This window comes from Delphinus delphis, chromosome 19 (genome assembly GCF_949987515.2).
Source record: "Delphinus delphis chromosome 19, mDelDel1.2, whole genome shotgun sequence".
In the NCBI taxonomy this organism is placed as follows: domain Eukaryota; kingdom Metazoa; phylum Chordata; class Mammalia; order Artiodactyla; family Delphinidae; genus Delphinus; species Delphinus delphis.
Genome location: NC_082701.1, coordinates 7912525 through 7938896, shown reverse-complemented (window position 1 = coordinate 7938896; position 26372 = coordinate 7912525). Strand labels below are relative to the sequence as shown.

The 26372-nt window shown below is 56.6% G+C and overlaps 1 protein-coding gene and 1 non-coding gene across 2 annotated transcripts; both read left to right on the top strand.

The window, feature by feature from the left end:
- The first annotated feature begins 426 nt into the window (after positions 1-426).
- Positions 427-23580, top strand: FBF1 (Fas binding factor 1). Its single transcript, XM_069540052.1, has 30 exons — positions 427-550; positions 2105-2188; positions 2892-2919; positions 3715-3756; positions 5890-5983; positions 6613-6673; positions 7574-7624; positions 9476-9617; positions 10147-10224; positions 10766-10885; positions 11227-11365; positions 11489-11622; positions 12220-12319; positions 12592-13023; positions 14344-14442; positions 14787-14875; positions 15045-15103; positions 15924-16079; positions 16222-16322; positions 16450-16656; positions 17338-17445; positions 17527-17666; positions 17750-17868; positions 19207-19329; positions 19656-19841; positions 20289-20465; positions 20545-20682; positions 20795-20912; positions 21276-21385; positions 21962-23580. The coding sequence occupies exons 2-30, from the start codon at positions 2186-2188 to the stop codon at positions 22043-22045; spliced, it is 3438 nt and encodes a 1145-aa protein (XP_069396153.1). The 5' UTR covers positions 427-550; positions 2105-2185; the 3' UTR covers positions 22046-23580.
- On the top strand, positions 18197-18301 carry LOC132415603 (U6 spliceosomal RNA). Its single transcript, XR_009517325.1, has one exon. It is a non-coding gene; the product is annotated as a U6 spliceosomal RNA (small nuclear RNA).
- Positions 23581-26372: the final 2792 nt, after the last annotated feature.

Sequence of the window (26372 nt, the reverse complement as noted above, 5' to 3'; positions counted from 1 at the left end):
GAAGAGAGCTGGAAAAAATTGATTTCCGTGCGCAAGGGGGATGCTAGTTCCCCGACCAGGGATCGAACCCATGCCCCCTGCAGTGGAAGCGCAGAGTCCTAACCACTGGACCCCCAGGGAAGTCCCTGGAAGTGTTCGGTCGTGGAGCCCAGGCCCCCGGCAGTTCCCCAGGGAAACCGGGAGGAAGAAGCTCACCGGCCTTGGATCCCGGTAGCGACCGCTTCGCAAAGGAGCGTTCAGGCAGCTCCTAGCAACGTGTCAAGCCGCAAACAAGAGGCTGGGCGCCAACTAACGGCCGCGGCGAGCCACCCTGGGAAATGTAGTTCATCTCGGTGCCCCAGGTTCCCTTGGCTCCGGCAGGTGAGCGGGCCTAGGACTACAGCCCCCAGAATGCTTCGCGCCTTGCCTTGCTTCCGGAGGCCGGGCGACTGAGAGATTGGCGATCTAGAGGCTCCGAAGCGGGAGGCCTGATTGAGCTGGGCTCGAGTGGAGCCTGGAGCAGCGGATATGTCTGGGACACGTCCAAGCGGCGGCGCCTCCAAGGGGAATGGCGCGTAACGGGGGGGATTCAGGGGCTGGAAGGATCGTAGGTTGCGCTCGGGATCGAGACGGGCTGGGCGCGCGGAGCGGGTGGCGCATGGAGGGGCGGGGAGTCTCGAGACCGAGGGGTTGATTCCGGGAGGGCGCTAACTAAGGGGCGGCCTCGGGATCTTAAAACGCCTGGCACGAAGTTGGCTGAGCAGATGCAATGACGCGATGGTCTTTGTGGCCCTGAGGCCTTTGCAATGCTCCCTTAGAAATTCCCACGGTCTGGGAGGCTGGGAGAGGATCGCTAGGAGATGGCAGACGCCCCTGGATGTGATAAGAGACAAAACGTGTTGAGACTTGTAGGCCGTGAACATGGCATTACAGAGAAAGAGAAACACAACCATTCAGAGTGGCCCCTGTACAGTAACCTCACATAAACTTTGCAGTCTAATAACAGGACAGGCCGACACCAGAGAACTAGAGAGGCCCACCTCCCACTCCTTTCTTCCAAGCTGTGCCAAAGGTCAGTTCTGGCAACGTTGAGGAGGAGGTGGGAGAGAATGATAATTCTGGGGAAAGCAGTTCTCTATTAATGGAGTGAGTCGGATTTACAGTTAGTGTGAAGGGAAATTTTTCCACCGACAGTGAAAATACTATCAAGGAGTAACCAGCATTTGCAGCCGCTCTTTGCTCTGAACGCTGCCAGGAAAGTAGTCAGGGTGTCGCCTGGGAAGGTGTATTGGCCTTACTGCTAGGCACCCACCTCCTTCCTGAGATGGGTACCTGCCATTTTCCGCATTCTCTTTCAGAGTAAGGGATGAGGACCACTGCACTTGTTTCGAATAATCTCCAGGCCTCGAAAAGTTACCAAGGGGACTTCCCTGGTGGTCCAGAGGCTAAGGCTCTGCGCTTCCGATGCAGGGGGCCTGGGTTCGATCCCTGGTCAGGGAACTAGATCCCACATACCGCAACTAAGAGTTCCCATGTGCTGCAACTAAGACCCGGTGCAGCCAGATAAATAAATAAATATTGAAAAGAAGAGAAGAAAAGAGAAGAGTTACCCAGAACACTTCGCTTCTCATCTGAATTGCTCACCCTACAAGGAATTTTTTAATTTATTTTTGTCTGCGTTGGGTCTTTGTTGCTGCATGCGGGCTTTCTCTAGTTGCGGCGAGCGGGGGCTACTCTTCGTTGCGGTGCGCGGGCTTCTCATTGCGGTGGCTTTTCTGTGGAGCACGGGCTCTAGGTGCATGGGCTTCAGTAGTTGTGGCACGCGGGCTCAGTAGTTGTGGCTCGGAGGTTCTAGAGCGCAGGCTCAGTAGTTGTGGCTCACAGGCTTAGTTGCCCCACGGCATGTGGGATTTTCCCGGACCAGGGCTCAAACCCGTGTCCCCTGCATTGGCAGGTGGATTCTTAACCACTGCGCCACCAGGGAAGCCCTACAAGGAATTTTTAATTGATGGAAATGTTTTGATCTCTTGAATGGGTAAAGTGAGAGAAGGCTTGATCAACCTTGGACTCAACCACTGTTAAATCCAAATAATTTTTAAGCAGCCACTTTAATTTTCTTCATTAGGGAGGATGAGCCTGATGGGCAGAATTCGAATGAGCTGGACAGCGCTGTGAAGGAGCTGCAGGCAGCCCCCAGAGCCTTGAGATGGTAGGCAGAATGCAGAGTAGGTGTGTGGAAATGGGAGCCTGCCCTCACCCCTACTCCCACCTCCAAGATCTTAACTGCATGAAGTACTTTGGGGGCTGGGTGGCCCCAAAGAAGAGTGATGGTTAGGAGCATTGATAGCAAACTTATTAATGGGACTTCCCTGGCGGTCCAGTGGTTAAGACTCCACGCTTCCAATGCAGGGGGCGTGGGTTTGACCCCTGGTCCAGGGAACTAAGATCCTGCGTGTCATGTGACACGGCCAGAGGGAAAAAAAAAACTTCTTATTAAACAGTAAGCAAGCATCTTTTTTGAGCCTCTGAATGTTCATCTGAAAGCATCCTTACATGTCTGTCACTGATCCTGAAGAGTCAGGGACATGGAATAGAGGAAAACGTTACATCCTGGCTGGCTGGGAGGGTTTGCGTGTGGCGTGTGGAAATCTGAGGGAAAAGGAGAGACTTCTGCCCACCGGATGGCACCCACAGTGGTGTCCACTGCTGGTTAGTGGGGGCCCTTTTCATGCTCTGAATGAGCCTATTCTCAAAACTCAGGAAACCATAAAGGGCCTCTGTCTATAAATGCCATTGGTGCGCCTTTTCCTCTGGTGACTTGGCGAAAGGCAAAACAGTTCATTCTGCATTGTTGGTTTCAGTACACGTTCACTGTCTCATCTTGTTAATGTGATTTGTTTTTCCCATTTTAGGCACCAAAAACCAAGAAGGGATTGAAAGGTGAGTGGAGATGGAACACCTCCCTTATGCCAAAAATATTTCCCCCACTTTGGGTCCACACATAACTTAGACGTGTCTGTCTGAATGTTCTCAGTGTGAGTCTTGCTGATTTCCCCATAATCCCATAGGCAGCTTTGGTTTTCCTAGGGAATTCCTTATGCTGCCTCATTGGCCCTTGGAGTAATTCAGAAATAAACAACAGATGGGACTTGGGGGAAAAAAATCCTTCTTGTTGAAGTATTTGTATCTAGAAGTATACCGTTGGGGTTAAGGGTGGTAAAGGCACTGAAGCTTGAGCTGAGAACTAATTCGGTACTCACACCTGGGTTTCCCCTACATGCTGCATCGGAAAGTGGCCAAGGTGGTGTGTCTTCAAACCAGCTTGGCAGGGGCGGGCGCTCAGCTGGAAGGGGACAAGGAGACTGTTGGTATGAAAGAAGCTTGTATATGTGCCTAGAAATCCTGAACACTTTTCCCAAAGAAGCATCTGGGCTTTGTTCAGAGTCTGGAAGACTGGCTTCTTGGCCAGTGTGTCACGTAGCATGTAGGTTCTACTGAAAAATCTTCACCATCATCCTTTGAGAAAGTTATTTTCAAATTCCACCCTGGGGTCTTTCAACAAAGCATTGTGACTTGTTGCCAGGAGTTAGAAAACATCTCATGGCCAGTGAAGAGAGAGCCAAGCCTAAGTCCCAACCTCTGAGGGCTCTGAGGTCCCGGATGAGGTCTCAAGACATGAGGCCCTAAGGACCATTCTTTCCTCCTGAAGTCACAGTGGCCCCTTTTCTGTTCCAGGTTCCATCGATGATGTCCTTGGTGACCTCCTGGGAGATGAGAGTAAGTGCCCCTTTGCTGGAATCCCCTGATTTAGGCTTGCTCTTTTTTTTTTGAATTGAGATAAAATCCAGTCCTTGGTGACCTCCTGGGAGATGAGAGTAAGTGCCCCTTTGCTGGAATCCCCTGATTTAGGCTTGCTCTTTTTTTTTTTGAATTGAGATAAAATCCACATAAAGTTCACTTTTTTTTTTTAATTTATTTATTTTTGGCTGCGTTTGGTCTTCGTTGCTGTGCGCGGGGTTTCTCTAGTTGAGGCGAGTGGGGACTACTCTTCGTTGCAGCGCACGTGCTTCTCATTGCCGTGGCTTGTCTTTGCTAATGGAGCACGGGCTCTAGGTGTGCGGGCTTCAGTAGTTGTGGCACATGGGCTCAGTAGTTGTGGCGCACAGGCTCAGTAGTTGTAGCGCACAGGCTTTGTTGCTCCGTGGCATGTGGGGTCTTCCTGGAGCAGGGCTCGAACCCTAGTCCCCTGCATTGGCAGGCGGATTCTTAACCACTGCCCCACCAGGGAAGTCCAAAGTTCACTCTTTTAAAGTGTACAATTCAGTGGCATTTAGTATATTCACAGAGTTGTGCAACCATCACCACAGTCAAATTCCAGAACTTTTTCATCACCCCATGAAGAAACTCCATACCATTAGTGTCACTCCTCATTCTCCCCTCCCCGACCCCTAGGCAACCACTTATTGAACTTTCTTTCTCTATGAATTTGCCTAGTCTGGGCATTTTACGTGAAATGGAATCATACAGTGTGAGGCTTTTGCATTTGGCTTCTTTCACTTTCCATAATGTTTTCGAGGTCTGTCCACATTGTAGCATTCCTCTCTTCATTCCTTTCCACGGCTGGACGATAATATTCCATTGTATGATATATCTCGTTCTGTTTGGTCATTCGTCAGTTGATAGACATTTGGGTGGCTTCCACATTTTGGCTAGGCTATTATGAATAATGCTGTTATGAACCTCCAGGTACAAGTTTTTGTGTGGGCATATGTGTTCAGTTCTTTTGGGTGTGAATTTAGGAGTTGAATTACTGGGGTATGTGGTAACTCTATGTTTAACTTTTTGAGGACCCGCCAAACTATTTTCCACAGCACCTGTATCATTTTACATTCCCACCAGCAGTGTAAGAGGTTTCCAGTTTCTCCACATCCTTGCCAATACTTGTTATTTTCATTTTGATTATAGCCATCTTAGTGGGTGAAAAGTTGCATCTCGTGATTTCCATGGGCATTTCCCTAATGACTAATTGTTGCTGAACATGTTTTCATGTGTTTCCTGGCCGTTTATATCTTTGGAGAAAGGTCTATTCAGATCTTTGCCCAGTTTTCTTTTTTTTAAATTTTTATAAATTTATTTTATTTATTTTTGGCTGCGTTGGGTCTTCGTTGCTGGGCGCAGGCTTTTCTCTGATTGCGGTGAGCGGGGGCTACTCTTCATTGCGGTGCGCGGGCTTCTCATTGCGGTGGCTTCTCTTTGTTGTGGAGCACGGGCTCTAGGCGCAGGGGCTTCAGTAGTTGCGGCACGCGGGCTTAGTTGCTCCACAGCATGTGGGATCTTCCTGGACCAGGGCTCGAACCCGTGTACCCTGCATTGGCAGGCAGATTCTTAACCACTGCGCTACCAGGGAAGCCCTGCCCAGTTTTTAAATTGGGTTGTTTATCTTGTTATTGTTGAGTTGTACGAGTTCCTTCTATATTCTGGACATTAGTCCCTTACCCTGTGTGTCCGTGTCTGCTGCACTGAGAAGCAGGGCTTCGGGGTCATGCACAGCTCACCAGGGACAACAAGGCCGAGGTTCCCCGCACCTGGCCCATAAGAACCCACAAAGCACAAGCCCATGGACGATGGCAGTGCCTTGCTGTTCCTGCATTTCCATGGGGCTGCGGTGGCATGGGAGTAGCCTCTTCATTTGGCACCAGTTGGGTTGACTTCCTGCTTGGAAACATACCGCTCCCTCCCCCATTCTGGCTTTTAAGGGACCTGCCTACAGGGCCAGTTTCCTTCCTCCAAAAAGGCCCCTCTTTCAGTAGGAAGGTGTGGGAGACAGCTTGGTGGGGAACCTGCAATCCTTTTCCCCTTGACTCCAGTTCTCTGTGACCGAATCACATCTTTTGTTTTCTTTTTTTCCAGCGACACCGCCTGAGAAGCCTGTTAAACTAGCTTCACGTGCCAGAGACGCCACAGGTGCAGCTCAGGCGCTCCCTCCCTCAAGGGCTAGAGCAAAGTGAGCACACGGGGCTGGCCTGGGCATCCAAGCGCTGTTTCAGGCCCAACGCTCCTCCCCCTCCCCCACCCACCGACCACTTTCCACTCACTGTGGGCCCCGCTTCTAGTGTCACCACCTCCCGGTCCTCCCGTCAGCTCCTGGGCAGTGAAGGAGCCTGGAGGAGTGTGAAGAGAACTGAACTGGAGGTCGGAGGTTCTGGCTTCTAGTCCTACATCGGTTATTTACTATGTCAACTTGGGCAATTCCTGAACCTCTCTGAGCCTCAATTTTCTTACCCTCAGAATAAGAGGATAGGCCTAGATAGGTGCCTCCCAGATTGTGTCTGTCCTCCTGAGAGTTGCGAGATAGGGAGACACTTTGTGAGCTCTCTGCCCTCCACCTTCATTTTAGCCCAAGCAGTTCTGTTTTTCTCTCTTACCTGTTGTTTTTAAAGGGCTCTACTGCTTTAAGAAAGTTTTAAAATCACTGCATTAGGTGACCTGTGAAATTCCTTTCAGCAACTCTCTTCTTCCAGAGAAGAGTCTATTCAGGTTCACTTGGACTCTTTAAGCCACTTCTCCCTCCTTAGAATCATCTAGTGCCCTGGGGACCATTCGTGGGTGGGTGCTGACTCTGCCCCTTTGCAGGTCCCTCTTGGAAGATGATGCCTTCAGCACCAGGGCAGGCCTGGCAGGAGCTGATGCTGAGGTGAGCCTGGCGCATTCCCTGCTCCTCACTGACCCTACTTATCCCCAGAGACAGTGAGATGAGTGTTGTGCCGAGGGGCTGCCCACGGAGGTTTAGAAGTCCCTGCGAAGCCAGTTCGTTCTTCAAAGGGCTGCTGGGGCTTCCCTGGTGGCGCAGTGGTTAAGAATCCACCTGCCAATGCAGGGGACACGGGTTCGAGCCCTGGTCCGGGAAGATCCCACATGCTGCGGAGCAACTAAGCCCGCGAGCCACAGCTACTGAGCCTGCGCTGTAGAGCCTGCGAGCCACAACTACTGAGCCCTCGTGCCACAACTACTGAGCCCATGGGCCACAACTACTGAAGCCTGCGTGCCTAGAGCCCGTGCTCTGCAGCAAGAGAAGCCACCACAATGAGAAGACTGCGTACTGCAACGAAGAGTAGCCCCCGCTTGCTGCAACTAGAGAAAGCCTGTGCACAGCAACGAAGACCCAACACAGCCATAAATGAATGAATGGCTGCTGAGTGGACCCAAGGCAGCATCCTTTTCCTTTCTACCAGTGAGATGAGCTAGAAAGTAGAGCTCCGAGCAACTGCTTTAGGCTCGATGTTGCCACTTCTAACTGTGCTTCCCATAATAAACTCCACGCTGTCCAATCACGTGGCTGGAAAGTAGCCTAATTTGAGTCCTATGATGGCTGTGCACTTACTGCTGGGAGGACCGGAAAGTGACAGTGCTTCCTGGGTGTCCACAACTGGGCAGGCTTGACTTCCTACAATACCTGAGCCCCAAGTGAGGGCAGGACCCTCCAGTTTATGCCCCCTGACCCAGCTCTGCTCCTGCCCTAACAGAAGCAAGGCAACAAGGGCCCTGAGCTTTGTTGGACCTTGACTAACACGCCTCGTTACCTCCCATCTTGTAGGTTTCAGACATCTCTGATGCAGACCCGCAGGCTCTGCTCCAGGCCATGAAGGTAAGGAAACAGCTTGCACGAGATGCGGGGAGCCAGGGACCCGGGGTGGGATACTATTTTGTGCCAAGCCTTCATTCTCCCTCTCATTTCTTCTTTTACAATTTGTATTTCTGAGCCCCACCTCATGCAAGAATGGCATTCATGAGCTCTTGCCCTCCCTGCCCCTCTGGGTATAAATCAGTTTTCCTAGTTTATGGAAATTCACCCACCCAGAGACACAGTCACGTCACAGGCCTCTGGCGAAATGGGGCTGCCTCCCCCCGTGAGGAAAGGGGGAGACCGTTTCCCCTAAATCTTGTTCTTTTTTTTTTTTTTTTTTTGGCCACACTGCCCTCACCAGGGATTGAACCCGGGCCATGGCAGTGAAAGCCCAGAATCTTAACCACTGGGCCACCAGGGAATTCCCTCCTAAATCTTGCTCTTAATCTTTCTCCAGATTTCTCCTCACATCCCCGGCCAAGTCCCCTTTAGTACAGCTGTCCTCTTGTCAGATCGAGCCCCAAGCTGATCTTTGCAATGGAATTTTAAGACATAAATTCATAAGCACCATCTCATGGGGCTCGGGTGGCCTGGCTGGGGTCTAAAATGTTGAGTGGTCCTGTTTTCTCCCTCCCCTTCTGTCCAGCAGCATCCTCCCACCTGACCTCCACTTCATGTCCCTTCTGGTTAACCCATGCTGCCACAGGCCAGGGCTGAGCGCTTGCTTTCAGCCCTGTGGGGCCCTGAAGGGTTGGAGTCTGTTTCCTTCTTGGCTCCGGAATCAGCTTCTTTAACCTCAGTTTGAAATTGCTCCTCCCCAAGACCAGGCAGCTGGGCCCCCTGGGCGTGACCCTCGAGTCCTCTGACTAGTCGATAGTGGTGGCTCTGAGTCTCTCATTCCAGGACCACGAGCTGAACCCTCCACCCCCTCTGCTTACCTTTGGTTCCATTATCTTTCCCAACTCACCTTTCTTCTGAATAGTTTTCTCATTCTTTTGTTTCCTCACATTTCTGCCAACCGCCCTTGGAGCACCAACCACACTTATCAAAATCGCCATGCTCCCAGTCTGTACCAAGGGCTTGTGGCAACCAGGGAGTCCCCGACCATCTTCCTCTCCCAGCTTGCTTATGGTGGTTTTTAATGCCCTTACCGTAGACCATTCATTGACCCAGAATAGCATCCTTCTCATACCTCTGCCTCTGTTGTCAGTTTGCTTCTCCCGACCCAGGCAGGCTAAGGAATCCAGATGAAAAAGACATTTTTTTAAAGGCTTTGTATTTTGCAGGCTTCTTCATGCCTCTTTTTTTTTTTTTTTCCAGGCCGAGCTGCTCGGCTTGCGGTATCTTGGTTCTCTGACCAGGGAGCGATTGAACCCGGGCCCCCTGCAGTGGAGGCGCGGAGTCCTAACCATCAGACCACCAGGGGATTCCTGAGATCAAATTTTTCTTGACTTTGGACAGAGGGTTATCTTCTTGCCTCAGGTCCCTTGTCACTGCCCGGTGGTAGTCCCTTGGGGAGTCTTAAACGCCAGGATCCTGCTGTTTCGTTTCTACTGCAAATAGCTTTGACATTCGCTAAGCCTTTGTGAGAAGCTGCTGAAAGCAGGTTTTAGGCACCCTCTCATTCTAGCATCAAGGCAGGAGCTGCCGGTGGGGCTGATAGGAGTACCAACCTGAGACCTTTCAGCTTATCTGTGATCGACTATGTTGAGTCTTTGGGCTTTGGCCCTGCCTCTGTCCGTGTTCAGTCCCCATTTGTTCCATATGGAAGTTGGAGGCAACACCCTCACCAGGCTACTCAGAGCATGAGGGTGTTTAGCACCCGCTGGCTGAGCACCTGTGGGGATTCCTCCCCCCTCCCTGCTTTTCCAGGATCTGGATGAAATGGATGCTGACCTCCTGGGTCTGAAGAAGTCTAATCTAGCCTCAAGCAAAAGGTCTGCAAAGGGTTCTGGGAAAGAAGAGCAGCCTAGTCCTCTTAAACCTGCTGGTGTGTTAACAACCAATGAGAAACGTGAGTGAGACATAGGTCCGCGAATCAAGGGACATTTTGGGGATGTGGGCGGTGCTTAGAGGGTAGCTCTCAGCCCTGTGGGTTTTCTCTGCCTGGGATGGAGAGGCCAGGAGCTCATTGTGTGCGTGTGTGTTAGAGTATTTATAGTGGGGGAGGGAGACAGGTTGAGCTTTCCTCCTTCCTACGGCTCTTCCAGTCCCTCTAAGTCCAACATGGCAGCTCCTGGAGAAGCCATTTGAGTTAAGTTGGAGAATTTTATGGTAGCCTGTGCATCTCCCAAACCTATGTCCCTGTTGGAGCAACTTGTGAATAGGGGGCCAGAGGTAGCTTCCAGACCACATTTCCCGGCCAGAAGCCTGTTTGAGAACCGGAGAGATGTAGCCCCATCCCATGGCTGTGTCCACGGCCACAAGCCCTCAGCCTCCAGGTAGAAGTGTGCGCCAGCCCAGTGGTCCCAGTCTTGGTCTGGCAGAACGTAGGCCAGGAGAGATCCAGGCCTGTGACCTTGCCTTCTCTTTGCTCCCTGCAGGAGATGCCATTCCCACCAAGAAGCTATCTCCCTCTCCCACCAGCCTTGGGCATCAGTACAGGAAGTTCTCCTTCGAAGGTACCACAGACCCTGCAGTCACACCTCTGGGGTGCTTCAGTATTGGGAGTGCAGTAGGCTGGGCGATGCTTAGTTGCTTGCCCGAGGCCGGGCCACTGTGTATGTCAGAAGAGGAGCAGAGAGCTCCTGCCGCTGGTTTTGTTCCTCATGAATTCAGGGAGGGACTAATTATGTTCTACTGGCTGGCATGTCTGGGGCACTTATTTGCAAGGACTCTGAAGCCAGGTGTCAAACTGAAGACTTTATAAAGTGTGGGGAAAAGTTCCTTTTCCTTCATGAATGCGTGGAAGTTTTACTTCTCTTCTCATGCCTCAGTGCAGGCCCTGAAGCCCGGGCCACTCTCCCTGCTTCCTCTCCCCTGGCCCAGCCTGGTCTGTGTCCGAGCCCCGCTAACCCAGGCCCCCAGATGCCGAGCGGCTTGTATAGATATCAGAGCGGCTAGAAATCTCCAGTAGAGCAATAACTCCCCTAGCACAGCACAGCGCTTGTTTTCCTGAACGAAGTGTGCAGTCTTCCCTTTGCTTCCCCTTCTGGCCGTGAGACTTGGAAGACCCGTTGGCAGGACTTCTCTCTGATGATGAGGAAGGAATCGCCAAGAAGCTGCCGGAGACGGAGAGTAAAACAGCTTCCGTAAAGAGCCCAGCCCTGGCCAGAGATCAAGGTGGGGTGGGCGTGTTACCCATTCCCGGGGCAGGTGCAGTTGGCTAACTGAACTTTGCGGTGCAGAGCCAGACACCCCACCAGGCAGGGACCACAGGTCTTAGATCCTGGACCAAGAGGTTATCAGTCTCTGGGAAAGGGGAGGGGGGATGCAGGAGCCCGGGGGTGGGGCTGTGGGAGTGGGGCTGGGGAAGCTGGGTGCTGTGGGCAGACCAGACACTGCCATGCCCGCTCTTCCACCCAAAGGCCAGGGTTGCAGGGAAACGCCCCCCTCGACCCATTCAAACATCACCGTTGCAGCCAGAAGGCTGTGGGCATTGTGCCCTGTGTTCTGTCCCTTAGCGCCCTCTATCACTCTAACTCCTGGGAACACTCCAGTCCGAAAGAAAGAAGAGTTGCTCTTTGACGATGGGGACGACATCATGGCCACCCTGGGGTTTGGAGACAGTCCCAAAGCAGAGAGGAGGCACACGGGAGACCAGTAAGGGTCCCTGTGAGCGGAGAGTCCCTCCCTGGCCAGGGAAAAGTGAGAGGGAGGGTACAGTGGGGGCCCCCCAGGAGCCCCTTGTGTTCACATGTACCAGCCCTATGTCCCATCCTGCAGGGAAGGGCCCCTCCCTGCCCGCTCCAAGCTGGATGAGCTGCTGGGTCGGGGCACTGCCGCCAAACTCCTGGCCCGTCCGGGCACCAGGGAGCACAGGGAATTCAAGCTGGACAAGAAGTATCAGCGGCCACAGGGTGAGGAGCTTGTGGGGCAGGGGCGGTGGGGAGTGGACCCCCAGAACAGATTTTACCACAAGCCATGATGAGAAATAAGCTTTACCTCATGACGCACCTTTAATTATTCACGTTTATTACTGAGACAAAAAATGTCAGGAAATAATAGTCACCACATTCAATGTATGTGTTCTTTGACTAATAAATACATTGGTTGCCACTCATTGAATTAGTATTTCCACCTGCTAATAGGCAGCAGCTCACGGTTTGAAAAACACTGCCCTGGACCAGTGTTCCTCCGTTCAGAGCATCGGCCCACGGGCCATCTGTTGAGAATCACGCTCGTGACACGCACGGCTCACCACGCCTCACCTGCAGGGGGTCTGCGGCAGGGCCCGCTGGTACACTCTTAACAGCTCCTGGGTGATGTTTTGTAGGCTGGAGCCTGAGTGTTGACAGACGCCCAGCCCCTCACCCTGCTTTCTCCACAGCAGCTTCCCTATCACTCGTCTTACCCATCAGGCTGCCAGTTCAGCTTTTCTTAAACAAAGAATTCTGCAGCTACAGAAGAAGAGTTTGAGTCCCCCTGCTCTAGATCACAGGTTCCTTCATTCACAGACAAAGAAGACCCCGGGGGTGACGAGGACTTCACCTTTGGGGCCTATCAGCCCACCGTGGGCTCCTCCGAGGGCCGGCAGTCCCGCCGGCAGTCCGTCAGGTAAGTGGGGCCTGCAAGGAGCTTGGCCTTGGAGGCAGGTTGCCCGCTGGGAAAATGGGCGGAATCCAAGATGTCTTTCATGGGTGTTCATGGTGTTCTACGGACATCACTCAGCTTGCCGCGGCTCTGGCTGTGCAGGGCCCCGGGCATCACGACTTCTTAGCATGGGCCCCATAGTCACCCCCAGCAGTGGAGGGAAAGGCCCGTCAGGGGTCTCTTGGGACAGGCTGCTTGCCCTGCCTTAGACCCTCCACTTCTCTGTCTTGAAGTAGGTTCTTTGAAGGCGGCACAGACCCCAAGGGAGAACCAGGCTCCAGACAGAGCACCCCAGCAGCATCCAGCCCTACCCAGCCCAGGAGGGGAGGTGCTGACTGGCTGGGCCTCAAGGACGAAGGCCTGGACCTGCTCCCTTCCTCCCCGACCAGGGAGGCTCGGAGGGGCCCCCCTCCCGCCAGCCAGCATTCTGCTCCCAGCCACCACTCTGCCCCGGCCGGGCTGCCCTCCTTGGGGGCACAGCCACCAACCGAGGGTACCGGTTCTCCTGCCGAAGGCAGCCAGCCTTCCCAGCCAGGAGCGTCTGGGAAGAAGGAGGAGGACTGGCTGAGCCATGCCCTGTCTCGGAAGAAGTCCCAAGGTCTGTCCGGAGAGGAGCACGACGCAGCCTGTAAGGGCCAGCTCTCGGTAGGGGCGCTGCCTTCCGACAGGTAGGGGCTTGGGCCGCTGTCCCTTTAATTTTCTTTTTTTTAATATTTATTTATTTGGCTGTGCTGGGTATTAGCTGCAGCACGAGGTATCTTTGTTGCCACGTGCGGGATCTTCGTTGAGGCGTGCGGGATCTTTTTTAGTTGCAGCACGCGAACTCTTAGTTGCGGCAAGTCGGATCTAGTTCTCTGACCAGGAATCAAACCCACTCCCCCCTGCATTGGGAGCGCAGAGTCTTAGCCACTGTGCCACCAACGAAGTCCCAGGGCTGCTGTCTCCAGTGGAAGGAGGACCCTGCTGTCTCGGTGCCTCGGTCGGGAGTGCCCACAGCGTGCCTCAGAGCAGAGCACCGCCTCTCGGCCGTGCTTCTCCCCTTCTTTAGGTGCTGGGGAGAGTGTCCAGCTCCCTGCCTTTGCTCAGATGAAAGCACGAGGGAGCTGGGGGGCTGCTGACGCTCACTCCCTGACTGCTGTGGGGACAGGTGCTGAGCTGATCGGGCAGGAGACCGAGGGCGCCCTTATGGCAAACACACAGCCATCCCGGTGCCTCTGAGCAGGGGCTCTGTCCACAGCGCCCTCGGGCTGGTGGGACACCCAGTGTCCAACTGCCCTGCTGACCGAGCTAAGGCAGGCAATGCGTGCGCGGGTTGGAGCCGCTCGTGCTCCTGGGGACCCGCGCGTGCTCTTGGGAACCCACTCGTGCTCCTGGGGAGTGTTCGAGAAGGGGAGGCCGCAGGATGTGAGCGGCCCTGAGGGGGCTGGCGAGGCCGGGACTGTCCAGAGGAAGCAGCAGGATGCTCTGCGGCTGGAGCGAAGGGGAGGCGAGGCGGGGCGCTCATGTGACAGGCCAGGGATGTCACCCAGCCCTGGGGTTGGGGTGAATGAGGAGGGCGGTTTGGACCTGGACCTGAAACCGAGGTGATCCCGAGAGCCGAGAAGCAAGGGGGAGCACCAGACAGGAGAAGCGAGGAGCCCAAAGGGTGCTGGAGCCGGCGGGAGGGTGAGTGAGCAGGCCGTCCGCCGAAGCTGAGCGAGCCGCGTGGCCCGGCGCACGGCCTTGCTGCCCGTAACAGGCCCGTGGTCACTCCTGGGACATCAGGCGGTCCCAGTGAGCACTGAGGCCGGGACGGGCTACGGAAGGCCAGGCGCTCAGACTTGGGAGGAGAATTACCAAGACGGGATGGTCAGGAACAGGAGGAAGGCTGAGGGGAGGCGGGAAGAGGGGCGGCCACACAGCTTCACTCGTGGGCTTTGTCCCAGCCCGTCTTGGTCCAGCCTAACCCGGACCTTCTGCCTCCTTCACTTTAACATTGACTTCCTCAGCCAGCCTGCTGCCGGCACCCAAGGGCTCGAGCCAGCAGCCGCCGGGGGGACCCCAGGCACGGCAGCACAGAAGCCGCCTGCCCGGCCTGCCGCCTCAGGGTACATTCACGGCGGGGCTGCGGGCAGGCGAGGTGCGGCGGGGTGGCCCGGGCCCCCTTCCCTAGAGCGGCGGACGGCTGTGCTGGGCTCCACGTGGCCAGCGTGGCGTGTGGTATCCCAGACCACGTAGCAGGCCCACGGAGTAACGGGCCCACGGAGTAAAGGGGTCCCCGTCCCCTTTTCCCAGCTGAGACCTCACTCTTAGTAAACTACCAGCCTCTAGGCCTTTGCAGTCAGTGACCTGAACCTGACATTTTCCTTTCCTGCTGGGCCGACCCTCCCCTGCTCCCGGCGTCCTACACAGAAGGCTCTTCAGCTTGCCACCCCCATTCCTGTGTCTTCAGGTCCCCCGTGACTTGGAAGCCCGCTGCCTTGGCCCTCCACGCGGGTGACCCAGAGGGGGGAGCAGCCCCTGGAGATTGCTCCGGCACTGGTTTGTCTTCTGCTTTGTTCGAGGGGTGTAACTCTGGGTACAGGAGAGACACTGAGAGCTTCCTTCGGGGGCCGTGGCAGACGAGGGAAGCTGGGCTCTCCCGAGCACACACCCAGCCCGCGGGGCCTCCCTGCACCCCCTGCTCATTGCTCTGCTGTTGATTTTTCAGAGCCTGCAATTGGTTTCCCAAGCTCCCAGGAAGCCCCAGGGCTCTCTGTGCCCGTCCAGGTAGGGAGGGTGAACCAACAGGTGTAGGTTTCGGGCCCATGGAACAATTCTCACGTGCTCAGAGGCAACACCTGCCAAACCCGACAAGCTGCTGGGAGGCACGCGTCGTGCTGTCAGCTAGCTCCCCCGGCGCTCCCCGCCAGCACTTTCCCAGCCACTCCCGGGCAGGTTTGGGTGCGGATCCGCCAGCATCAGTAGGGAAGTGGGTGGCACCCAGGTGGGGGCAGCTGGGAAGGCTCTAATCAGAAAGCAGGGCCGCGGGTGTCCTGCTGCTCTGTCTAGAAAGCCTCCTCCATCCTTGCCATCCTCCCACTGCACCGCCTCTGTTTCCCAGGTGCAGCGGCGCCAGTGACCCCCGGGCCTGAGGAGGCCTAGCCCCACGGGGGCACCTCCCGGGTAACCCGGAAGTGCCTTTGAGAGGGTGGGTGGTGGGCAGCCTTCGGGAACCAGAACGGCTGTCCGCGTTGGGGCTTCAGGCCTGACAGAAAGGGCCAGGGTCACAACCTTTTGTTGTAGCCAAGGCTCTGCTGGGACTCGGCTGTTTATCCAGGGATCTGGAACCCTTTCTGGGAGGATGCTGTTCTGAGGGCGGAAGGGAGACTCATCTTCCCCAGCGAGACCTGCGAGGGGAGGGGCAGTGACCATTTGACGCTCCCGGGCCTCATCCTTGGCCTCTCGGTGTCACGACCTTGTCCCCGTCTACAGCCCCAGATCAGACACAGGGCCTGGGAGGTCCAGTGAGTGAGGGCCAGAGGTGGGTGAGCTCAGCTGAGTCCCTGGCCCCTACCTGACAGGGAACATCCCTCCCCTTCTCCTCTAGTCCCTGCTCCCAGAGTCCCTGGCCTGGAGCCTGCTGCCCGGCTCCGAGTACCAGCAGCAGCTCCTGGCGGCACAGGCTCAGCTTCAGAGGGGCACTGCCGAGCTCCAGGCCGACCTCCTGCAGAGCCAGGCCCGGCTGGCGGAGCTCGAGGCCCAGGTGCGGGGCAGAGGGGCAGCCGGCTCCGGGGGCAGGGCTGAAGTGGGAGCGGGCAACGTGACGGCCGGACGGCTTCCCCAGGCGGTCTGAGGGACCCTGCCCCCCACAACACACACAACCCGTCCCTCCCGCCGTCTCCCAGGTGCGGAAGCTCGAGCTGGAGCGGACGCAGCACCTGCTGCTGCTGGAAAGTTTGCAGCAGAGGCACCAGGCAGACCTGGAGCTCATCGACAGCGCCCACAGGTACTCCCCGCCTCTCCGGCCCGGACTTCCGGTGGCTCATGGCCGGCCCCAGCTCCCGTGCTCTGAGAGGCCCTTCGGGTGGCCACCGGCACCTCCTGAGCCCCGTGATTGGGTGTGCTGTTGGCAGGAGCCGAGTCAAGGTGCTAGAAACATCGTACCAGCAACGGGAAGAGCGTCTGCGGAGAGAGAACGAGGAGCTGTGTGCCCAGTATCTGTCGCGCTGCCAGGAGGCTGAGCAGGCCCGCGCCGAGCTCACAGCCCAGCACCAGCGGCGCTTGGCGGCCACCGTGCAGGAGAAGGACCAGGAGATGGAGCGGCTCCGGGAGCTGCAGCGGTGAGGGGGAGGCCCGGGGGCAGGGGGGCTGCCTGCAAGGGTGGCCAGGGGAAGCCAATTGCTGTGAGACCCCAAGCCATGGGCTCAGCAGCCTCTGGACCGAGGCTCGACCCCTTCCATTCTGGGAAAGGACCTAGGCCGAGCTCACTGCCCCATCGCCCCACAAGTGGGGACCCATCACTCCTACAGAGCGGGGAGGGCATACCGGCAGGGCCCAAGGTCACTAGCTGTTCGGGCAGGGCCTGGCAGCAGCAAGCAACCCGAGGGCTAACTCAGCACCGGTGAACCCACTCACCGGCCCCATTTCTCGAGCCTAGTAACTAGTTGGCCCTGGAAAAGGTCGTGCCTGGCGCGTTGATCTGGTTACCTTTCTAGATGAGAGCAAAACTAAGAAAAAGCACGTGAGGGAGTTGGCCGACGGGGTAGAGCCGGCCTTTTCACACGGCTCAGACTGGCCAGACACGAAAGGGTTGTCGGCACACCTGTCGAGTGTCCTTTGCTGCATAACAAGGAATCTGCCCCCAGAGAGTGGATGTGGCACTGAGGCAGCAAGACAGATAAGGCAGAGGAGCCGGGGAAAGTGAGGCCGTGCCCGGAGATGGGGAGGAGAGGCCCACGGAGCATGGAGCACCCGGAGGCAGGCCCCTCCCACGCAGAGCCGCCCTCCCCGCTGTCCCCCAGGGCCTCCATCCTGGAGATGCGCAAGGACCACGAGGAGCAGCTGCAGCGGCTGAAGCTGCTGAAGGACCGGGAGATCGACGCCGTCACCAGCGCCACCTCCCATACGCGGTAGGCGCGCCATCCAGGCCCTGCCCGCCTGGCGCGGCCCTGCTGGGCTCCACAGGCCGCCGTGACCTGAGCCCCCCGCAGGTCCCTGAATGGCATCATCGAGCAGATGGAGAAGTTCTCCAGCAGCCTGCACGAGCTGTCCTCCCGCGTGGAGGCCTCGCACCTCAGCACTGCCCAGGAGCGGGAGCTGGGGATCCGGCAGCGAGACGAGCAGCTCCGAGGTACCGCAGGCCACACGTGCCTCTCTCCTGTCCCCCGTGGTGGGAAGGTGGGCGGGCAATGAGTGCCCTGTGGCCGCCCCCAGCGCTGCAGGAGAGGCTGAGCCGGCAGCAGCGGGACATGGAGGAGGAGCGGGGCCGGCTGCAGGAGGTCATCGGGAAGATGGAGGCGCGCCTGGGCGAGCAGAGCCGGCTGCTGGAGCAGGTGGGGCGCGTCCTCCTGCCGCAGGGCCTGTCTCCCCCCGGGCACCCAGGGGATGGCAGCTGTACTCTGACCTCGCCTCCTGGGCCTCGGGACTCTCCTCTGGAATGTCTCTCCTGCCCTTTCCTGCCTCTGCAGGGGCTCCCACCTCCCCACCTCCAGAAGCGCCCCAGGCCTACCCCATCCAGCTCCTACCTGCTCATCAGGGATGCCTGGGACTTTCGGAGAAGTGCTCTTGCCTTCTGAGCTGTAACAGATAACGTATTTAAACTCCCTACGTATCTTCCAGGTATGAGAGCGAGCTTCGTTCTTTAGAAAATCATGGCTTTTCGTGCTCACGTCAGCAGCACACTGTACTAAAACTGGCACAACACAGAGAAGATTAGCATGGCCCTGCGCAAGGATGACGCAAATTCGTGAGGTGTTCCGTATTTTAATAAGCGTGCTTAAACAGTTGGCTGTACTTATGGGGACTTCCCCGGTGGTCCAGGGGTTAGGACTCCATGCTTTCACTGCAGGGGGCCCGGGTTCAATCCCTGGTCAGAAAACTAAGATCCCACAAGCTGGGCAGCACAGCAAAAAAAAAAAAAAATTAAAATAAAACAATTGGCTGTACTTATGAAAAAACTCAAATTGACCCCTACCTTATGCCAAACAAAAAAGCAATCCCTGATGGAATTGATCCAATAAATATTTGATGAGTTCAGAAATAATAATAATACCTTTTCCTTTTCTGTACAAGGTTATAAGGTGATACATCTCATTGAAAAAATTAAAAGAACAGGCAACAATAAAGAAAATAAAAATTACCCACTAGCCAGAGATAGCCATTGATGACATCACATGTATCCTGTAGACATGAGTACATAGACACAGATGTTTTTACATCGTGAACCACATTTATTCAGCCCTTCATTCGGTGCTGTATTCAGCGCCTGTCTCGGGCCAGGCTTGTGTGTGCCCTGAGTCCCCTGGCATACGGTGTCATGCCCACCCTGGTGCTCTTTCCCTGTTGGATGACAAGAGACAGGCGGGCAGTGCTGTAGTTGGCGATTCAGGGAGCAGGGATGTTGCTGTTCTTTGGCCCTTTGGAGCCGCAAGGTGCCTCTCTCAGCAGCGGTTCCCGAGCCATCAGCCTCAGCACAGTTAATCCCAGCAGCTGGGCCCCGGCAGGCCTCAGGCTCCTTCCCATTTTCACCGCTCAGGAAAGGATGTGTTTGTGGGAGAAGCCAGAGGAGGGCGGTTTGCACGGCTCCCCAGGGCACGTTCCGGCCTGAATGGGGGCAGGCGGAGCATCCAGGGGGGCGCGAGCCCTCAGCCCTGACCCTGCCCGGCCCGCAGGAACGCTGGCGGGTGAACGCCGAGCAGTCCAAGGCCGAGTCCGCGCAGCGCGCTCTGGAGGAGCAGAGGAAGGTGGTGGCCCAGCAGATGGCCGTGGAGCGGGAGGAGATGGAGAGGGCCAGGGTGAGCCCGGCCACAGCGCGTTCAGCTCCGTCCCTGCCACTGCACCCAGGGGTGCTCACCTGTGCCCTCACGCCCTCGCCCCAGAGTGCCTGCGCCCAGGGATGCTCACCTGTGCCCTCACGCCCTCGCCCCAGAGTGCCTGCGTCCAGGGATGCTCACCTGTGCCCTCACGCCCTCGCCCCAGAGTGCCTGCGCCCAGGGATGCTCACCTGTGCCCTCGCCCCAGAGTGCCTGCGCCCAGGGATGCTCACCTGTGCCCTCACGCCCTCGCCCCAGAGTGCCTGCGCCCAGGGATGCTCACCTGTGCCCTCACGCCCTCGCCCCAGAGTGCCCTGCTGGAGGAGCAGAAGTCCGTCATGCACAAATGTGGGGAGGAGCGGCGGCGCCTGGCGGCCGAGTGGGCCGAGTTCTGGGCACAGCAGAAGCTGAGTAAGGAGCGGGCCGAGCGTGCGGTGGAGCGGGCGCTGCAGGTGGACACCCAGCGGGAGGGCACCCTCGTCAGCCTGGCCAAGGTAAGACCCAGAGCCTCCCCGGACAGCGGGAAGCCCAGGCAGCCCTGCCCCTCTCCCCACCCCTGGGCCTCACAGCCCCTCCGTCAGGACGTGTCAGCTTAGGAAAGAGCGCAGCGGTAACGGGAGTATAGGAATTAAAACAACAGTCATCGTAATAACTACTTCCGTTTATCGTATCATCGCAGGTACTTTCTACACATTTGCTCATTAACTCCTCATCACGTTCCCGTGACTTAGATATTCTAGAAATCGGATTCCGAGAAGTTGAGCGCGGGGGCGAGGGGCTGCAGCGGGGCTTGGCCCCAGGTCTCCCACCACCTCCTCCCAGAGTCAGGGCGGAGCCGAGCCACAGCCATGAGGCAGGGTGGCCAGCGGGTCCTCGGCACCCTGAGCAGAGCCCAGTTCAGCTCCGGGGAGGAGGCTGCAGAGAGGCTTTGCTGTCTCCAGGAACAGGCAGAGCTGAAGCTCAGGGCAAGTGAGCTCCGGGCCAAAGAGGACCAGCTGGCGGCCGAGAGGGAGGCTCTGGAACAGGAGCGCCGGGAGCTGCGGCTGGAGAAGGAGAGGGTCAGCGCCGCCGCCCAGCGCATCAGGCTGCGCGCTGAGGAGGTGGAGAGCATGAGCCAGGTGCCCAGCGGCTCAGCCCCTGGGCGTGGGCAGTGCACCCACCCCGCCAGCCCAGCTGACCCAGGCGGCCTCCCCGCAGGTGGCCTCGCAGAAGTACGAGGAGGGGGAGCGGGCCCTGCGCGAGGCCCGGCAGGTGCAGGCAGAGCAGCAGGCCCGGCTGCAGCTGGTGCAGCGGCAGCAGGAGCAGCTGCGGCAGCAGGAGCGGCACGTGCACCAGGCAAGGCTCTTCCTGCCTCCCGCTCCCCCCGCTCCCAGGGCATCCCTACCCCCACCCCTGCCCCCAGCCTTCTGCCCTCACAGCTGTGTCCTCTCTGGGGGGACGGGGACAGGAGAATCTGAGTCTGGCCCAGCAGCGGCTGCAGCTGGATCGTATCCGACAGGACCTGCCCTCTGGGCCCGTGGGGCTGCTCTCCAGGGCCCAGGGCTCGGCAGCCTCTGGCCTGAGTGGTAAGTGGCTGCAGGCGGGTGGGACATTGGCTCGGCCGGCCCACTGGGCAGGGCAGGGCCAGCAACACCCTGCCCACGCCTCCTGTGTGCTCAGGTTAGGGGGCAGCTGGGTTTTAAAGTCATCTTGGGTTTTTTGTTTGTTTGTTTATTTATTTTTGGCTGCGTTGGGTCTTTGTTGCTGGGAGCAGGCTTTCTCTAGTTGCGGCAAGCAGGGGCTACTCTTCGTCGTGGTGGGCGGGCTTCTCATTGCGGTGGCTTCTCTTGTTGCGGAGCAAGGGCTCTAGGCACGCGGGCTTCGGTAGTTGTGGCTCAGGGGCTCTAGAGCGCTGCAGTCCCTGACTCCGTCCTCCTTGGCCTTTACAGCCATCATGGCTCCTGTCCCCCCGGCTCCTCAGTGCAGCCAGCTGCCAGCCAGCCTGGGCCCCTCGCACCTCTACGCCAAGCTGGTGCTGCTGAAACACACAGCTGAGCAGGTGAGCTTCCCAGAGCAGATGCCGCCCCGGCCCAGGCCCACCTACTCCCCCTGGACTTAGGGCTCCTCGTGTTCACATTGGGGACAAGCAGCTCAGGCAGAGGCAGGAGGGAGCACAGCCTGGCCCCGGGGAGGGCTGAGCCCACCCCCTGGGGGAGAGCAGCAGCGCAGACTGCTTGGAGGACACGTCTCAGAGATGCTCACCGCGTCACTGATGGCGCATTTCCTACACGCCAGGCTCTGTGCCGTGCCTGATAAGCTTGTACCCTCCCACAGCCCTACCAGGCAGGTCATGTTATTGTCTCCAGTTTACAGACAGGCTTAGAGGGATGAAGTCACGTGCGAACACGTGGCCCCACTGGGCGTGAGCACTGGTGTCTCACTCCAGTGCGTGTGCTCGTTCCCTGCCCCACCCCCACTGACTCCCAGAGCCAGGCTGAGCTAGGATGCGAGTGAGAGGGGCCCCGAGGGAGGGCTACTCCAGCTCACTCTCAGTCCAGCAACCCCGCGTCCCTGTGCACAGAAACGGGGCAGGAGGGAACCAGGGGGTGGCTGCTCACTCAGCCCTGCCTTTCAGGACCGTGACTTCCTGGAGAACGAACAGTTCTTCCTGGAGACCCTGAAGAAAGCCTCCTACAACGTGACGTCGCATTCAGCCTGAAGGCCCCACTGCCTCCTCAGCAGAGGCCTGACTCTAGAACCGTCCCACTGCCCACCGGCCTCCAGCGCCGAGCAGGGGGGCCAGGGAGAGCCCTGCAACGCCCAGGGCCTGATTACAGCTCTTCCTGTGGACAGGGTGCCAGCGCGTTCTTTCCGACACTCCGGCCCGTGCGGAGGCAGGCAGGCGCCCCCGTGCCTCTCAGACTCCCCAGGAGGCAGCAGCCTCTGGGGACACGCGAGGCTGAGGACATCTCAGCCCCACGACACCATCAGCGACGGCGTCGGTGCTCCAGCCCCGCAGACGTCCGGCTCAGGGCCCAGCGTCTGACTGGGCTCTGTGGGCCCCTCGGCCCCTCAGCCCATCGATGGTCTGGGGATCTTTTCGCCTGGGCCTCTTCTGAGGCGGGGGGTCTTCTCGACTCCCTTGCCACAAGGAGTCTGCTGCCCTCCCTGCCTGAGAGGCCAGCAGAGGGAGCGCCGGGTCTCCTCCCTGATGGGGACGTAGAGTCAGGCCGCAAATTTTCAAGAGCCTTCTAGCCTCCTGGCCGAGGGGGTGGGAGGTGCTGCAGGGGCAGGAAGGGCGCTGTGCCCGGAGGCTTTTACCTCACAGACTGACCTGCCCTTGGGACTCAGCCAGCCCTTCCTGCTCCCAAGCCGGCGCACAAAGCCCCCGCCTCGTTCCCAGCTGCCGGGGCAGCGGACTCACCAGCACAGACGCTGGCCTCATCGGCGTCTTCTAATGCGCTCCGCAGAGGCAAAGAGGGGGCTGCGGGTGACAGTGGGGTGTGGGGAGGGACAGAAGGCTTTTCTCCATGCTGTTCACTTGCCACAAAACCCCGGCCAGTGGGAACAAAGATGACAGAGCAAGAGCCCCTGCCTTGGAGGATACAGAGTGCCGAGGACCATGAGGGGCCGCACCCCGGCTGCTGTCCCGGGTGGGGGGCTCCGCCCTTCTCCACGTGTGGGCAGAGGGCCAAGGCCGGCCAGAGAGGTGCCAGGAGAGGGGTGGGAGGATTGGTAGTTGTCTCCTGCAGACCCAAGGACTCAACTAATAAAATCACAATTAACCTCTAGAGCGGCTTCTCTCACCTCCCATCAGAGGGGACCGTCTGGGGAGCAGGAAGGTGGTGGAGGAGAGGGTAGTGCCGAGTGGGGTGTGAGCGGGCACAGGTGCATCTCTGCTCTTTTAGAGCAGCTTGCAGAGGGAGCTCATTTATGTACAGCCTCTTGGACCCACTAAATTGCTATGTTCTTCTTTTTTTTTTTTTGGCCATGAGGCTTGTGGGATCTTAGTTCCCCAACCAGGGATTGAACCCGGGCCCTCAGCAGTGAAAGCTCAGAGTCTTAACCACTGGACCGCCAGGGAATTCCCTAAATTGCAGTATTCTTAATGATTGGATTCTTAGAATCTGCCATGGCTCATCAGAGTTTGAACCTGTTTCTTGGAAATGTTTGCTCTGTAGGGCTGTTATTTGCTGTAATAACTCTCCAGCCCCATACTCCCCTGGCTGGACCACAAGCAGGAGAAGGGTGCGATTATCACCCCTACTTCACAGATGAAGGGACTGAGACTCAGAGGTTCAATAATCTGCCGAAGGTGACGCAGCAAACAGCAGAACCTGGATTTGAGTTCTGCTTGGACAGATTCCAAAGCCCCAGACGCTCAGCCACATCACTGCTGGCTCCTTCTAGAAAAGCTGCTGCACACGGTGCTTCTGTGACATAGAAGATCCCCAAGCCGCTGCGTGGGGTGGTGCCCACACAGAGGAGGGAAGCATTCGCGTCCCATTAGAAGCCTTGCTGAAGCTTGGAATTCAATCCTCTCAACACACACTTAACGAATTCCCACCTGTGTGAAGGGCCGGAGGTGGGTCTAAGGTTGGGCACAGCCTGGGAGCAGCTGGCATTTAAGCAGTCACCTGACAGATATGTGGGCGATCACAGGCACATATTGGGGGAGGGTGCAGGGAGACCCAACAGGAATGAGTTTAGAATTAGGGGGCAGGTCGACGAGGCTCTGTTTACCTTGTTAAAGTTTGAATTTTTATCTTCAGGGCAATGGGTATTCATTGAAGGGTTTGTTGGTTTGTTTGTTTGTTTGTTTGTTTTTGCAGTACGCGGGCCTCTCACTGTTGTGGCCTCTCGCGTTGCGGAGCACAGGCTCTGGATGCGCGGGCTCAGCGGCCATGGCTCACGGGCCCAGCCGCTCCGCGGCACGTGGGATCTTCCCGGACTGGGGCACGAACCCGTGTCGCCTGCATCGGCAGGTGGACTCTCAACCACTGCGCCACCAGGAAAGCCCTATTGAAGGGTTTTAAACAGGGTGGAACCATCTTTGTGTTTTAGAAAAAGTACTGTGGCTTTGGGTGGAGAACAGACCAACCGGAGTGGGGTAAGAGTGGGGGCAGGGAAGCGGGCAGAAGGCTGTCTGCCGTGGTATAGGGGAGACGGGACAGCACAGCACCGGGCGTGGCACTGAGGGACCTGGTGCCTGACATGCCGGCAGGGTCAGGAAGGAAGACGTGTCAAGGACGACCCCCAGGTTGCTGTCTTGGTCAACTGGGTGCCCATGGAAGAGCCAAGTAGACACGTTCCACGGGCACTTAGTTACGGTGACACGTTACCCAGTGCCTGTAACTGCTCTGGATCCCTGTCACTGGCGTTGAGGTGTGGCAGGTGGCTTACACACCCCCTTTTCATTAACGTTCTCCCACGCCACAGGTGGGAGACGGCTGCACACAGGAGTGAGGGTTAACGTATCTGCTGATCTTTCTTTTTCCCTTCAAAATTATAAACAACTCCTCAAGGTCATAAACCCAGATGTTCCCTGTAGAAAGAGAAATATTGGTGGAAAGTAATGATGATCAAAGACACTGGCTGGGCTAATACTTCCAGTTTCAAGAGTTATTCATGTTTATTATTTGCCTCAAGTTGATACCAGTGGGAATCCACTGGTATTTTCAAACAGTTAAATTTTCAGTTAAAATTTTCAAACAGTTTCAATTTTCAAACAGTTAAAATCCCAGCAAGCCCCATTCTCAGAGGGTTCTAGGGCAGCGAGAGAACGGGAATGTTTTTCAAAAGCAAGGAATAATGGACAAATAACAGTCATCTGATTGACTAGCAAGCCCTGTGCCTTTGCCCTGGAGGTCCCATGAGTCTTCATTTCTAGAGGGGCAGGCTGGGGTGGGGGTGGGTTTAGAGGCATGTAGAAGAGGATTCAGAAACCAAAGGAGAAGATAAAATAGCAAAGGAGGCCAGATTCAAACACGCGCAGGACATTAAGCATACAGGAACCCCTGTGCTCCTCCCGGCCTGAGGCACAGTCCTGGTCTGCTCACAACCTTCAGCTCTGCTCTTCCATCAGCAGAATTTCACAAATTAATAAGCAGTGCCTCCAGGAACTTCCCTGGGGGGTCCAGTGGTTAAGACTGCGCGCTTCCACTGCAGGGGGTACGAGTTAGGTCCCCGGTCGGTCCGGGGAACTAAGATCCCACATGCCACACGGCGCGGCCAAAATAATAAAATAAGTAACATCTGAATAAAAATGAAAATATTAAAAATAAGCAATGACTGGGTCTTACGGGCCTTAACATACAGTAGCTGTGCACTGATGGGTGAGTTGGCAGTGACAGTGAGTTTAGCTGTTTGGTTGCTGTTTATGAAAACCAAATTCAAGGTGTGGCCACTTCCTGCTGAATTAAGAGACCCCGCCCCGCCCATGCCATTTCAGTGTGAAAGTGAGGGTCAAGCTTCTGCTACTACCAGAGCAACTGAATGGGTCAGCAGCCCTGGTTGAGACATCAGGGAAGGCTTCCTGGAGGGACCGCTTCACGGGGTCTAGGAGGTAGCCAAGCAACAGGGGGAGAGGTAAGGAGTGCAAGGCAGAAGTAACAGCATGTGCAAAGGTCCGGTGCCAGGGGGAGAAAAGTGCTAAGTAAGTGAAAAATGTGAAACCGAGCCCCTGTAAAACCATGTTCCCTTACCGAGTTTATGATTAATCTCTCTATCCAAAACTTTATTCCCTTTCTTATCCCCTCTGATCTCAATCCTGTGCTAACGGAACAGTAATCAACCAGAGTCAGATGACTAAAACTGCTGCTGTTGATAACATCGTTAATGTACTAAAATTGCTATTATTATAGATATCTCCATTCATGTGCAAACTCAGGCCGTTTCTCCAGGGCAAGATGAGCTCACAGACCCCCAAGCCGTGGACTACCTGGCCAGAGAGTCGTAAACCAGAAATATCCGGATTCCCAAAACTTTGATTAAGAAATGTAGGGACTAAAAAATAAAAAAAAAAAAGAAATGTAGGGACTTCCCTT

Coding starts and splice junctions, on each gene's coding strand:
- FBF1 (XM_069540052.1), top strand. Junction 15,104..15,923: donor GGCTCTCTGTGCCCGTCCAG/GTAGGGAGGGTG, acceptor CTTCTCCTCTAG/TCCCTGCTCCCAGAGTCCCT. Junction 19,842..20,288: donor CCCTCGTCAGCCTGGCCAAG/GTAAGACCCAGA, acceptor TGCTGTCTCCAG/GAACAGGCAGAGCTGAAGCT.